This window comes from Haliaeetus albicilla, chromosome 14, assembly GCF_947461875.1.
Source record: "Haliaeetus albicilla chromosome 14, bHalAlb1.1, whole genome shotgun sequence".
In the NCBI taxonomy this organism is placed as follows: domain Eukaryota; kingdom Metazoa; phylum Chordata; class Aves; order Accipitriformes; family Accipitridae; genus Haliaeetus; species Haliaeetus albicilla.
In genome coordinates this window covers 16,678,551-16,690,613 of record NC_091496.1, presented here as the reverse complement: position 1 = coordinate 16,690,613, position 12,063 = coordinate 16,678,551, and the positions used below count along the sequence as shown (strand labels likewise).

The window sequence follows — 12,063 nt, the reverse complement described above, 5'->3', positions numbered from 1 at the left end:
ACGACCGGGAAAGACCTCGGAATGTTGGGTTCGGGGTTTCCCCCCACCCTGCCTTCGGCTATTTCCAACCGCTGCGAGGAAAAAGAGGCTCAGCAGGAGCCGAGGTGATCCGCTCTTTCCGCGGGGAAGATGTCCCTCGCTGCCGTCCCCGTGCAGCGATGCCGCTTCCCGCGGGCGGGGAGCTCGCACGCCCCGCTCCCCCGCACCGCCCGCGGCCGCTCCGCGCGGCGGGCCCACGACACGGGGCTCACGGGCACGGCCGGCCGCCGTCACCCGCGGCGTGAGGGCCCGCGGGGAGCGCTCCCCCCCGCCCCCCCGCCGCCCGGCCCCCGGGCCCCGCGGGAGGGGCGGCGCCGCCGCTTACCTGACCGCCACCCGCACCGAGCTCTCGTCCTGGCCGGCCGACATGGTGCCGGGGAGCAGGCGAGGGGCGGCCGCGAACCTCGCCGGGAGCGGGGGGCGCTGCCGGGCCGAGGAGGCGCCCGCCGGGGAGGAGGTGGGGGCACCGCTGCGGCTCCCCCCTCACCACCGCCTCCTCCTGCTCCGCCACCTCCTCTCTCCAGCCATTTTAGGTGCCTGAATGAATAGGTAGGAGCCGCGGCAGCGCGGGGCGGTTCGCGCCGCTCCTCCTCCGCCTCCTCCCCGCCCCGCTCCGGCCCTTCCAGTCCCTGGGCGGGGAGCCCTGTCAGTCAGCCCGCCGGCGGGCGGAGGGACGGGCCCCGGGCACCGGCCCCCCCGCCCCTCCGGGGTCCGGCTCCTCCGACCCGGCGGCCGCCCCGCGCCCGCTCCAGCCGCAATGCGTCAGCAGGCCCCGCCCCGGGCAGCCGCCGCCGCCGCTACCGCCACCGCCGCCGCCGGCGCCGGCGCGGGCAGGGCGGCCGCCTCACGGGCCTCTCCTCACGCACGGGCGCACGGCCCCCGGCACAGGTCTCCACACACACACGCACACACCCCCCTCCTCTCCACACACACACAGACACCCCTCCCCTCCACACACACACACACAGACACCCCTCCTCTCCACACACACACACCTGCCCCTCACACACCTGCCCCTCCGCACACACACCCCCGCTGTTTTTTGGACACACGCTCCTCACACGCAGCCCTTCGCACGCGCATCTCTTGCACGCCCGCCTCCTCGCATGCGCCTTTCCACACACGCGTGCAAGCGCTGACGCTCCGTGCGCAGTTCTCCTTGCGCGTGCACTCGCCTGCAGCCCCACGCGCGCCCACCCGCTGGCAGCTGTGGGCGCACACGACGCCATCCGTGTGGCGCCCGGCTCACGCGTGCCTCTTCCCCCACACGTACACGTGTATGGCACTTGCCTGCATGCAGTGCTCCACACGCACGGGTCATCCCCCCCCACCCCGGTTCTCCACTCATGCTGTCAACGTGCACAGCTCTGCACGCAGGTTTCGAGGCCTCCCTGCTTGGAAAGAGGAGCTTAACCCCCTGTCAGGGCTGGTTTTTTGCTCTTCCACCTATTTCCCTCTCCTGAGCGGGAGCGCAATGTCCTCCTTCCTCCTCGTTCCTCCCCTGGCCCTGTGCGGCCGTCACGACTCTCGTGCCTGCGGGAGCACACAGCTCTCCCATTTTTCTGGCCCTACTCAGCAGATTTGTTTGCCCTAGCTGCTCCAGCCAGGCATCGCTGTTCTCACTTCGCTAATGAAATGCCTGGTTTTTAGTTGGAAACTGAGTGGGCGGATGACATTAATTTCTGATGCAAATAGCATCCCTGCCAGGAAACAAGCCTGGTTATTTTGCCCAAAACAATTCACATTCCTAAGGAAGATTTTCCATCAGAATAGGCCCGGGTTTGAATTTGTAATGATATGCTAAAAACCTTGCAGTTCAAGTTGTTTCGCTTCTGATAGTGAAGGCTGTTCACGCCCAGGCCCCAGCCTCTGTCAGAGATGGGCAGGTGAGGTCTGCCGCCAGGATGGGGCCTCTAGCCGTGTCCCCGGCTCTCTCAAAAGACAAGTCCCTCCTTCTCAGAAGAAATCAACTGTATTATTGTTACTCTGCGTGTTTCTCGTAGTTATGTTCTCTACCTTTTCTATTTTTCTCCATTCATTTAGAAACTGGATTGTTTCTGGAAAATGGCCCACCTGGAAGCTGCCATACAAAATGATGGTCTTCTGCTTTCTTCTGAATTACACAGCACCACCATACAAACCTCCAACAGCATCTGAAAGTATGGGGGACTTAAGCTACATAGCACATTGCTGAGGTATACTGAGATAATATTTATCTGAAAGGCAGAAAAACGGAGGTACAGATAGGTCAGTCTGAAGTCACCGAGAGAATCTGGTACAGGCAGAACAAAGCCTATGTTTCCCTGGGCTTCCTGGCTCACTCTTCTTTATTTAATGCCATAGGTCAGATGCTTTGCTTCTCCTCTTTTTTCACAATATATTATAGAATGGGCAAGATAGCAGATAAAGAAAAAGCTCCTGCAGGTGAATTCTGTTGGCATTCATATGAAACAGCCTCAGAATGAAAGTGATAGAAGGCTCATAGTTCAGGGTGTTTCCAGCTAGTGGGGACTAAACATTTGTGACTGTCATACATCTGCCTGTTTCGTACCGAGCTATTTAAAAATACCTGCAGCCCATCCACAGCAAGTGGAATCCTATGGCATAATTAGGTTATAATTTACACCAGGTTTACAAATCAAGCTAACAGTAAAGCTTAAGTAAATATGGAAAAGGCAAAGGCCGCTACATTTTTGCAGTAATAGCTTTAGTAACTTGGATACTTTCTTATCCAACAGTATCGGATGCATTTTTTCAGCTGACACAGCTACAAGGCTAATGTAACAAACACACTCAAGCCAGATTTGTACCTTGGCAGCATCCGCCTGCGTTTGTTTCATGCAGCATCTTTTGCTGGGTAGGCCCCAGTACAGCAGAGCTCATCCACATCACCCTGAGCGTGCGTATAAAAACCTGCTAAGTCAGTGCCTCCAGTTCACCATGTGAGCTGTGCTAGAAACCCAGCGGGGAGTAGCAGCCGCAGGAGCTGCCTGCAACTTTCTCAGTCCCAGCTGCTCAGACCCAGGATCATATTCTAGATCTTGCCAGGGCCATTTCTTTCCTGGCCCTCATGTGCCCTTAGACAATTGCCTCAGCCTGACCACATCCAGCCCTCTCTCTTCCACATGGAAAATAAAGTTAACAGATTAAAAAGTCTGGCAGAAGTCCTCCTGAGCTTAAGGTTATGTATACAGATGTGTTGGTATTTACAGGTTTCAGACCTTAATGACAAAGATTTGTTATCCACATTGGGATTAAACAGGAGGTCATAAATTTTGGTGCTATAGTAAAACTATTATCTTCTAATTTATCGTTATTTCAATCCTACAGTATTACACACATATTTTCTATCTTAAATATTTCACTCCAATGCCAGACTCCTCTGAAATTGATATAGCAAGTTACATTTAGCTTCTTGCCATGTTTCATGCAAATTGCCCAATTTGTGACCATTCAGATGTAAAACAGGAAAAAGACATAGGTCCTACTTCTTTAATGGCAAATTTTTCTTTGTGTTCCCCATTTCCAGAAAGCATAAAATCCTTTTGTTAAAATAAACTGTTTCATTTTGGTTTTTCCAAATTCATCCAATGTAAACAAGCAGTCTGCTGTACTGTTAACTTGGCTGCCCCAGGAAACTTAAATCAATTCTCCTGCTTTTCATTTCTTATAATGTGGATGACCTCTGTCTCCAGCATCCCATTCATCTCGTTGAAGGATTAACTTGAATAAATAAGGTCACAATCACTCCCTTTCTTTCATTGTCCAAGTACGTAGCCATACTGCCAATATCTTGTTTATCTTTAATAAAGCTGTATGGTAACATTTACAGATTCGTCCAATCTCACAGCTAATGAACGAGGTTTCCCAGAAGTTCCCATCTCCTCATGCTCCTCAGTCAACATGCCTACAGGTCGGACCTGCAGTAGAGCACCCCGTCTCTCCTGTGACTCCAACACGACGGGTACCAACCACCCCTGGTCACCCCCTGATCAGCTGCAGAGGTTCCCAGACAGGGGACAAACTGCAAGGCTGGGGAGCAGGAAGGGAGTTCACAGCTCTGGTCCCTGCTCGGTGCTTTTAGAGGAGGACTGCAGGGAACATCTCTCCCTGGCTGCCATCCGGGGGATGGCTGTTACGCTTTCACCTCCTCCATTCTCCTGCCATATGACTCAGCACCATGAGGTTCATCCACCGGGGGCAACCAACCAAAGACCTGCCTTTGGAAGGGTGAGGGCTCTGACTGACACACATGAACATGCACACCCTGCACAGGTGGTGAAGCTGCCCATGGAGTTCCTTTAAGCATCAGAAGCTGCATAAAATCACTAAGCTGTACACAACCTGAGTTAGTCAAGCGGACTCCACTCAGGAGTTAGAGCCCTGAGTTTTGACCTATGTATCTTTGCAGAGAAGTTGTTTAGGCTGTGCCTATGCTGTACCAGTTGGTTTTGAAATGACCTAATTAAAATAGACCACTTAAAATAGTAAAGCCCTTACTTCAAATTTTTTACCTGTGATAATTTACAGTGCTAAATAAGCCAATTTAATCAAAGTTTCAACTTGTTAGTTAGGGCCATGCTAAGGTTGCCTGTTTCTTCAACCTGCTGAAAATATAATTTAGTTCAGAGAAGAGATTCTGTTGATGGAAATAACAGATCAGTGTTAGAAGATATTGACATTGAGACAATTCATAACCATCAAGATCTATCCCATAATGGTTTGATAATGATCTTCTATTTAAGATTTCACTGTACAAAACCTTATCAGGTAACAGCCTGACATTCATTATACAGTTATGATGGTCTCTAGTGCTCTTTTCTGCTGAGTAGTGGAGGTGACACTGTTTCACTGAGGCAGGCAATAAAATATGGTATCACTAATTTCTGATTAATCTGTATCAATTAGACCAGTTGCACCATGACTGGTAGAAGGCTTCAAGCAAAATCAGTAGGTTTTGTCAAGTTAAACGCTCAGCCCAACATTATGGAAGACAGATATTCTTCTAGATACAGACAGTGGAACATGAAATGTTCAAGCACTATGGAAGAACCGTATTGATGCCTTGTTCTAAAGGTCATTAAAGCTCATTACATACATAGTTCATGCTGTTTTATCAAATTCACACACATGAAATAAACAGCTAGTATATCATCTCATTAGTGAGTATTGTTTTCTTGAATGTATATATGAAATAAACTCTTTTTAGCCACATACAAGCCACAATTTATTCAGTGATTTTGGAATGACACACCATGAAGCCTAAATGTATATGCAAATATGATATAGTAGATACATTCTAATAAGCAAAATTTTTATCATATTCATTCATATGATAGTTTGAAAAATGTAGGGATTTTGCCTCATACAAGTGATCACAGATTTTCTCTATAGCTTTTTCCTTGTCCAGGTTTGTCATAATTCTATGAATTCTGTGACCCAATAACTCCTTGTATTCCAGTATCTTCTGACACAGGAAGGGTAACTGGACTCCTATGGATCTGGGGTTCATAAGCTGTTGCTGATGGAAATTAAGTCAGCAACATTCGCTCATCAGCAATAATCACTCCATTTTATCTAATAAACACTAAAGTCTTCAACATTAATGTATACAGTGCTTCCAGGTTTCTACTTGGCAAAGTGAAACTTCTGTTTGCATTTTCTGTTTGATGCCTTGGGCTTAGGCTTTTCCATAGTCATCTTTAGGAAGATCTTCACTACAAACTAAAATAAACTTGTAAAAACTGTTATATCTTGATTTTTAAGGACTTTCTAGAAGTAGTTTTTTTCTTCTCTGACTGGCTTCTCATTTCAAACTGCAGGTCTTGGAAAGCAGTCAAGCTTATAAAAGACACTTAAAATGCTTTCCATTTTCTTCCCATCACTCACTGAGACTTTTGATTAAATAACAATGAGGAAAGAAAAGTGTTAAGCCACTCTAAACTGGCAGGCTAAAAAGTACAACAGGGGAGCCTTTGCTTCCAATAACTGTGGAAAAGCAAGCAGGCTGCTGAAGGAAAATTATCACTTGGCTCGTGTCAGGATGGGGGAAGGTAAATTCAAAGTTGAGAAGGAAGAAAGGAGTGCAAGATGATATTTTGTATAATCAGAATAACAACAGATAAGGAAAGGAAACAGGCTAGTTTAGTACAGATGACTGTGAAGAGAAGATGATAGAGAAACCAGAAAGGACAAGGTACAGAAGGAAGAGGGATCTCTGGAGTCAAAGCCAAGCAACGGTTCTGCAGGGTTGTTTCTGGAGCTGGTCAGCACAAGAGAAAAAGCAGCATCAGGAACCTACAAAGCGAGAAGAAAGGAGATGATTTTTTTCCATTCACCTTCCAGAAAATGAATGAACTGTAAAGGAGAAAATATAATGGAAAGAAGCACATGATTAAGGGATCATATCTGGAGCTGAGCAGAGGATTCAATGGGAATAGAGCTGCTAGGTACACCACTACGCTTGATGAAGAAAGAAATATTTTCTTTAGGTACTAATGCTTTTTACACATAAAAATTGTACTGTGTTAACTATATCACCGTTAACAAAGCAGTACAGTTTTCCTCTGCTCCTGGCAGCTCAGAGTGTTTGTGTTATATGATAAAAATGTGCTTATACCCATACACTTATTTATATTTCTTCTGGGCCTAAGGACTGCTGTAGTTTGTACTACTATAACTGCTGTCTACACTAAGATGATTATGTCAGGATAAATATTTTGATCTAAATATACATGCTGCATTATATCCCATGTAGTGCACATATACATTAGATCCGCACTAAGACTAGAAGAAAACACAAGAAAGAGGACAGGTCTAAAACACATCTCCGGGGAAAACCTCCCCTACGTGACCTTAACAGACTCGTGACTCAAATCAGTGGATATACACTAAGTATGAACATGCCTTTTATGTCACTGTGTTTTAAGAATTTGTTGGTTATCTGAAAGTTGCGATCAGCTGTTTTGCAGTAAAATCTTGCAAATTCACCCTGGCAACTGGAAGTCCCTTCAGGTATTACAGGAAGAATATAAATAATGAGGGGGGGGAAAGATGAGAAAGCAGCCTTTACAATAATGTAATTTAGTCATTTATGATAACACTATTCAAATCTAGCACAGTATGAAGAAGAAAGTAACACAAGTCTTAGCAGGACAAGACCTTATAGTGGCTTTGGGTTATTAAACATCTCCTGAGGTGTTGCCAGGTCCTGCGGTTTTTTGCAAGGGAGTCCATCCCGTGGGTCAGAAACCTGTGCTTCTAAATCTGATCCTTTGGCCTGATTCACTAATGCCTTGAAATTAACCCAAAATGCTACTAGATCAGGATGACTGAATGTTACACTTTTTTCATGCTATTGCAAAAGACTACAAAATATCTCCAAAGGAACAGAGTAGTAGGCCAGCTGTTTTACAGATCTAAACCAAAACAAGTACAGCTCTTCCCCTTTCTCATATGGGGAAATTGAGGCAAGAAGGACATGAGAATCACAGATGCCTGTAGAAGAAATGGTTGTCAGAATCAGTATTAGGACTAACTCCTGTGCAAACACTATTAGACCACACCTTAATGAGATGAATTATTAATACAAAAGCTGCACGGGAAATTCATTTCTTCTGCCTCTCACCAGAGCCAGCTGTTCAGACTTGAATGTGTCACAGTTGCACAACACAAATTTTGCCTTAAGGGTACAGTTACCCAACATGATAGATTTTTCACAATGTCCTTCCCAATAGTATCCTTTTCCTTCCTCTGTCCTTCACCCTTACCCCATCACCACCATGCTTTCAATTTTTGGTTCAGCCTTGTGGAAGATACTGACCAATAGGTGTCCTGTATTTATATGGTGAGCATAGCATTAGCAGTCGCAGGCAGCCTCCTCTGGGCAGCCTTTCCAATCTTCCCTAGATAAGACAGAAAAAAATGAGTTTACATATTTAAACAACAAGCATCAAAACCTTAGCATATTCCAGATGAAACAAATTTTAAGTTCTCCATCTCTGGTAAAATACATGGATTAAATCAGTTCCAATGAGGCCAGGAAATTTTCCATTTCCCTGCAGAGCCTGCTAATGACTACTAGTAGAGGTTAACCAATGACCAGTTTTATGATTACTCTATGTAAACACCTTGTCCTCCTGTGTTGTTCTCTCAGGCTTCCTCCCACTTGTCTACGTATTCACTCGCCACGGTGTGCCTAAGCCCCAGATGGTGAGTTCTTTGGGTTAGAGCTTGTTGTACAGTTTTTTACAATGAAGTCCCATTTGCTAATTGGCATCCTTAGGCATTACCGCAATGAAAACAATAAATAGTAATAACAAAAAAATAAGGATGGAAGGTGGGTGAAGACATGACTAATTACCTAAACAATACTGGGACCACAAGCCACAGGCAACATGAAAGCTTGAGGAAGAGCAAGTGGGTGGAGAGTCACCTGCATAACAGAGGGTTGGGCGGATAAAGAATAGGTCTTGCAAGACAAAACTGAGAGTCTTTATTTTGATAGCATCATGGAATTTATAAATTGAGGTATGACAGCTGTAGATTAAGCATGGCATGAGTTGCTTTAGTCTGTGTGTGTGTGCAGCCTGGCTTGGCACTGTCACACAGACTCATGAAATAAAAAGTGTAGTCGAAACGGTGATGTAACAAGGCAGGAGATGTGAGAAGCGGGAGTTCCCACACAAGATTTGCAGAAGGACCACTGCTGTACCATGTGCTGTACCATGGCAGCAACCAGGGCTGCTGTGCCAAGCTCGGTGGCAGGCTGCAAGCCTCACCTCCCCTTCCCATGAGAAAACACGTGTTTCCAGGTCTGTGCTGGGCTACATGTAGGTGGAGAAGAGGCGTTCACTTATCCAGGTGGCAGTCATGGCTAAACAACCATTCCTCACCTTCCCCCGGAAAAATGCAACAAAGTGAGCATTGTTTTCCTTACTATTTATTTGAAGTCATTTTCATACTGCTCATTGTGTATGTGTCACTTGGGAACACCTAGGCCAAAGGATAATACTCAGAACAGTGACAGGCTGAATCTTATTTAAATTTGCATTTATGGACAGGGAGCATAGATATAGTTTGCTCCTGAAATGAAAGAGCAGTTCTTTGCACAGCGGGTAATGAACTTCCAGAATTCATTGCCACAGGAGGTTGGAGAAGTAGGCTATTAGCAGGCATAAAAAAGGGATTAGACAAGATTTGTGAACAATGCCTCTATTAACAGATAATAAAAGGAACAGGCAGTTCCAATGACTGTGATCTTAGGAGACTGGACCAGAGGAAGAGGCCAGATACGTGTGCTCTCCCTGAACAGCATCTCCTATTGTCACTCTTCAGACTTTGCTATCTGGATCTGCCTGCCCTGTCTCAGGTAACTTTGTGCTGGGAGCTTGGGGGACCTTACAGGATCTGCTGGGGCCTTCAAAACCTGTGGCTTGATCAGGGCAGATGGCCAGCACGCAGGCAGCTACTCCAGTGCCATCACGGGCATTGGGCAGCAATAGTATTTGTGGCTGTTGGTCTGACCCAGCAGGGTGTTTCTTAATGCTGTGATGGGTTAAGTCCTAAGTGGTGCTGCTCTCACCAAAGGGACCAGCAACCAGCATGGTGGGCTTGGGAGGGAGTTATAAAAAACAGAAAGGAACTGGCTTTAATAAACCTTTCACTGAGGCTCAGAAAAATATAGATAGAGGAAGACAGAAGATTCTGCTAATACAGTATGAATTTGATAATTGTCTGGGATAGCACCAAAAGGGTTCACACTCCAAAAAGTGCATGAAAACAGATATTCCTTGATTTCAGGGGTGACAGTGAAAGGAAAGTGGACAGCAAACTAGCCACAACTTTGCAGCTGTATTTTTCCAGCTGAAGGCTCTAACTCCATTTGATTCTTCCTCATACCACTTCTGAGCACTTCTGCTGCCCTTCTCTGGACCTCTTCCAGCTCAGTTACCTCGTGCCTGAGATTAGGCGACTGGACTGGAAGCTGCACTCAAGATTAGGCTGCACCATGGATTCTTATCCTAGCACAAGGATGTTCTCTGTTTTTCCCAGTCCTTTTGCAAATAAATCCTGAGATTGCGTTTGTCTGCTTGACAGGCAGTGAGCTGACATTTGTTATCCACCATCTAACATCTTCTTCCTGTATGGTAATAATTAAATATATTTTTTTTCCCTGCAAAATGAAAGACCATTTTCTCCTCTGTCTTTGTGCTCTGAATTTCATTTACCCTTGTTATCACTGAGTCATTCTGTATTAGGAGATTCTTCTGGATCTTTTCATAACTATTAAAGTTATTATCTCATTGTCTGGCTTTTCATGGAAAACTAAGATCTCAGCAAAGATTCTTGTGAGTCTCTGCTAATAAAAGCATTGATAAATTTGAGGGTGTTTATAGAAAAATAACAGGAATGAGGAAGACCTGTAATGGCTGATAGACTTATACAAGGGAAAGATAGACTGATAGAAGGGAAAAGACTTAAAATAACTCATTATATATATATATGTATCCCTGGCTAAATAACAGCCACAGAGCACATAACTAAAGAACAGAAACAGGGAATGCAGGAAGAATGACTTAGGGTGGAGCACAGACTGTGATTGAGAAGAATACAAAAGTAAAGGGAACGTAGAGGATCTCAGGAATAAATTTAATGACAGTGACCTATGTACAGATCCAAGAGAATCTTTTTAGGGAAGTAAGAAATCCCTCACCACCGGGAAATTGCAAATAGCACTGGGAAAAAAGGACCAGGAGCAATGGCAGTGAGCGCTCACAGAAATGGACTGCGTGATCTCATATATATCTCTGGGCTTACGGACGATGACTAATCAACACAGGAAAGCATTTCGGTTTGCTTTACGGTTTTGCTTTTGAGTTGTCTGTTCTTTGAGTGAAGTACTGCAACAAATGGGGCACAGCGTCGTGAAAAAAAGCCCATTCTTCTCATACCCATTGAATAGTAATTTAGTAGAGAAAAGAGCACCACCTAGTGCTAGATTCTGTTTGTTGATGCTGAAGTGTCTCCATATGCTCTATCTTCTGGATGTCTTGATTTTAGTGTTTTCCCACATTTTATCCAGCCACAGGGGAATTAATCCTTAGCAGCAAGGAGCATCCCGGCTCCCAATGAGTAGCTGGTTCATCAAGAGCTCAACATCGCTCAGAGTTTTGTGCACACTAAGGTAATGCCTTAGGCACCTAGTTAACATAATTATGGTTATTTGTCTGATTCACTTGGGCCAGATTCTACTACCCTTACTCACCCAGTGAAGTTATGTGCTTCACAGATAAGCCTCACTGCTTTCAGTGGAGTGAAAATTAATCAACACTTACAGGGCAGGCTTAAGAAGACCAAACTTCAAATGCTTGCACTTTCAAAAACAGGGGGATTCATTGCATTTACCTTCTGATTCTACACTCACATCAAATTTTCAAGCTTTTCTTGCAAATGTGAAAGCTGTACACTTTTTTGTTTGTTTGCCTGTTGTGTTTCTTGTTTTTTTTAAATTAAAATGTCCAGGAAGGAAGTCTTCAAAGAAAATATTGCCTTACATGAGAGTTGCCTTCATTATCACGAAGCTAGATTATATGTAACTTTAATCATTTTTTCAGCATTTATGGTTAAAATACACTATTGTTGGCTTTGTTTTCTTCTGGTTATCAATCCACATTATGTTAGTGTTTATATTTTTGGTCTTCAAACCCTTCCACTTTGTCTCACAGCATCTAGTTTTCTGTCACAATGTAATTAAAATTTCAAAAGAAGGCAAGAAACAGGTAAATCAACTTAGAATGATTCTGCATCAGCTATCGTTACGCATTATTTAAATAGCTGCAGACTTGAAGATACATGTAGCATTGGTTATGTGGGTTAATTTACATGTAGATATCTATAGTAAAATGTCCTTTAAATGCCTTACTCCATTTACATTTGTGAGTTTCCTAAGCGATCGTCAGTGACGCCGTGCTACCATGGCTAGATTAAATTTATCTAATAATGGAATTATTTCTTCTCCCCTTG

General features: G+C 45.0%; 1 protein-coding gene across 9 annotated transcripts in view; it reads right to left on the bottom strand.

Annotated features, from left to right (window-relative positions):
* KIF21A (kinesin family member 21A) overlaps positions 1-761 on the bottom strand; it is a 93,431-nt gene extending 92,670 nt beyond the window's left edge. For 6 of the 9 annotated variants that reach the window (XM_069801869.1, XM_069801870.1, XM_069801864.1 and 3 more), the window contains exon 1: positions 365-760. In XM_069801869.1, coding sequence (XP_069657970.1) covers positions 365-408 — 44 coding nt within the window. In that variant the 5' untranslated portion in view covers positions 409-760. Of the gene's footprint in view, positions 1-364 lie in introns of all 9 variants that reach the window. The other 3 variants (XM_069801862.1, XM_069801865.1, XM_069801863.1) reach the window with 1 other exon arrangement.
* Between the last annotated feature and the right edge of the window lie 11,302 nt (positions 762-12,063).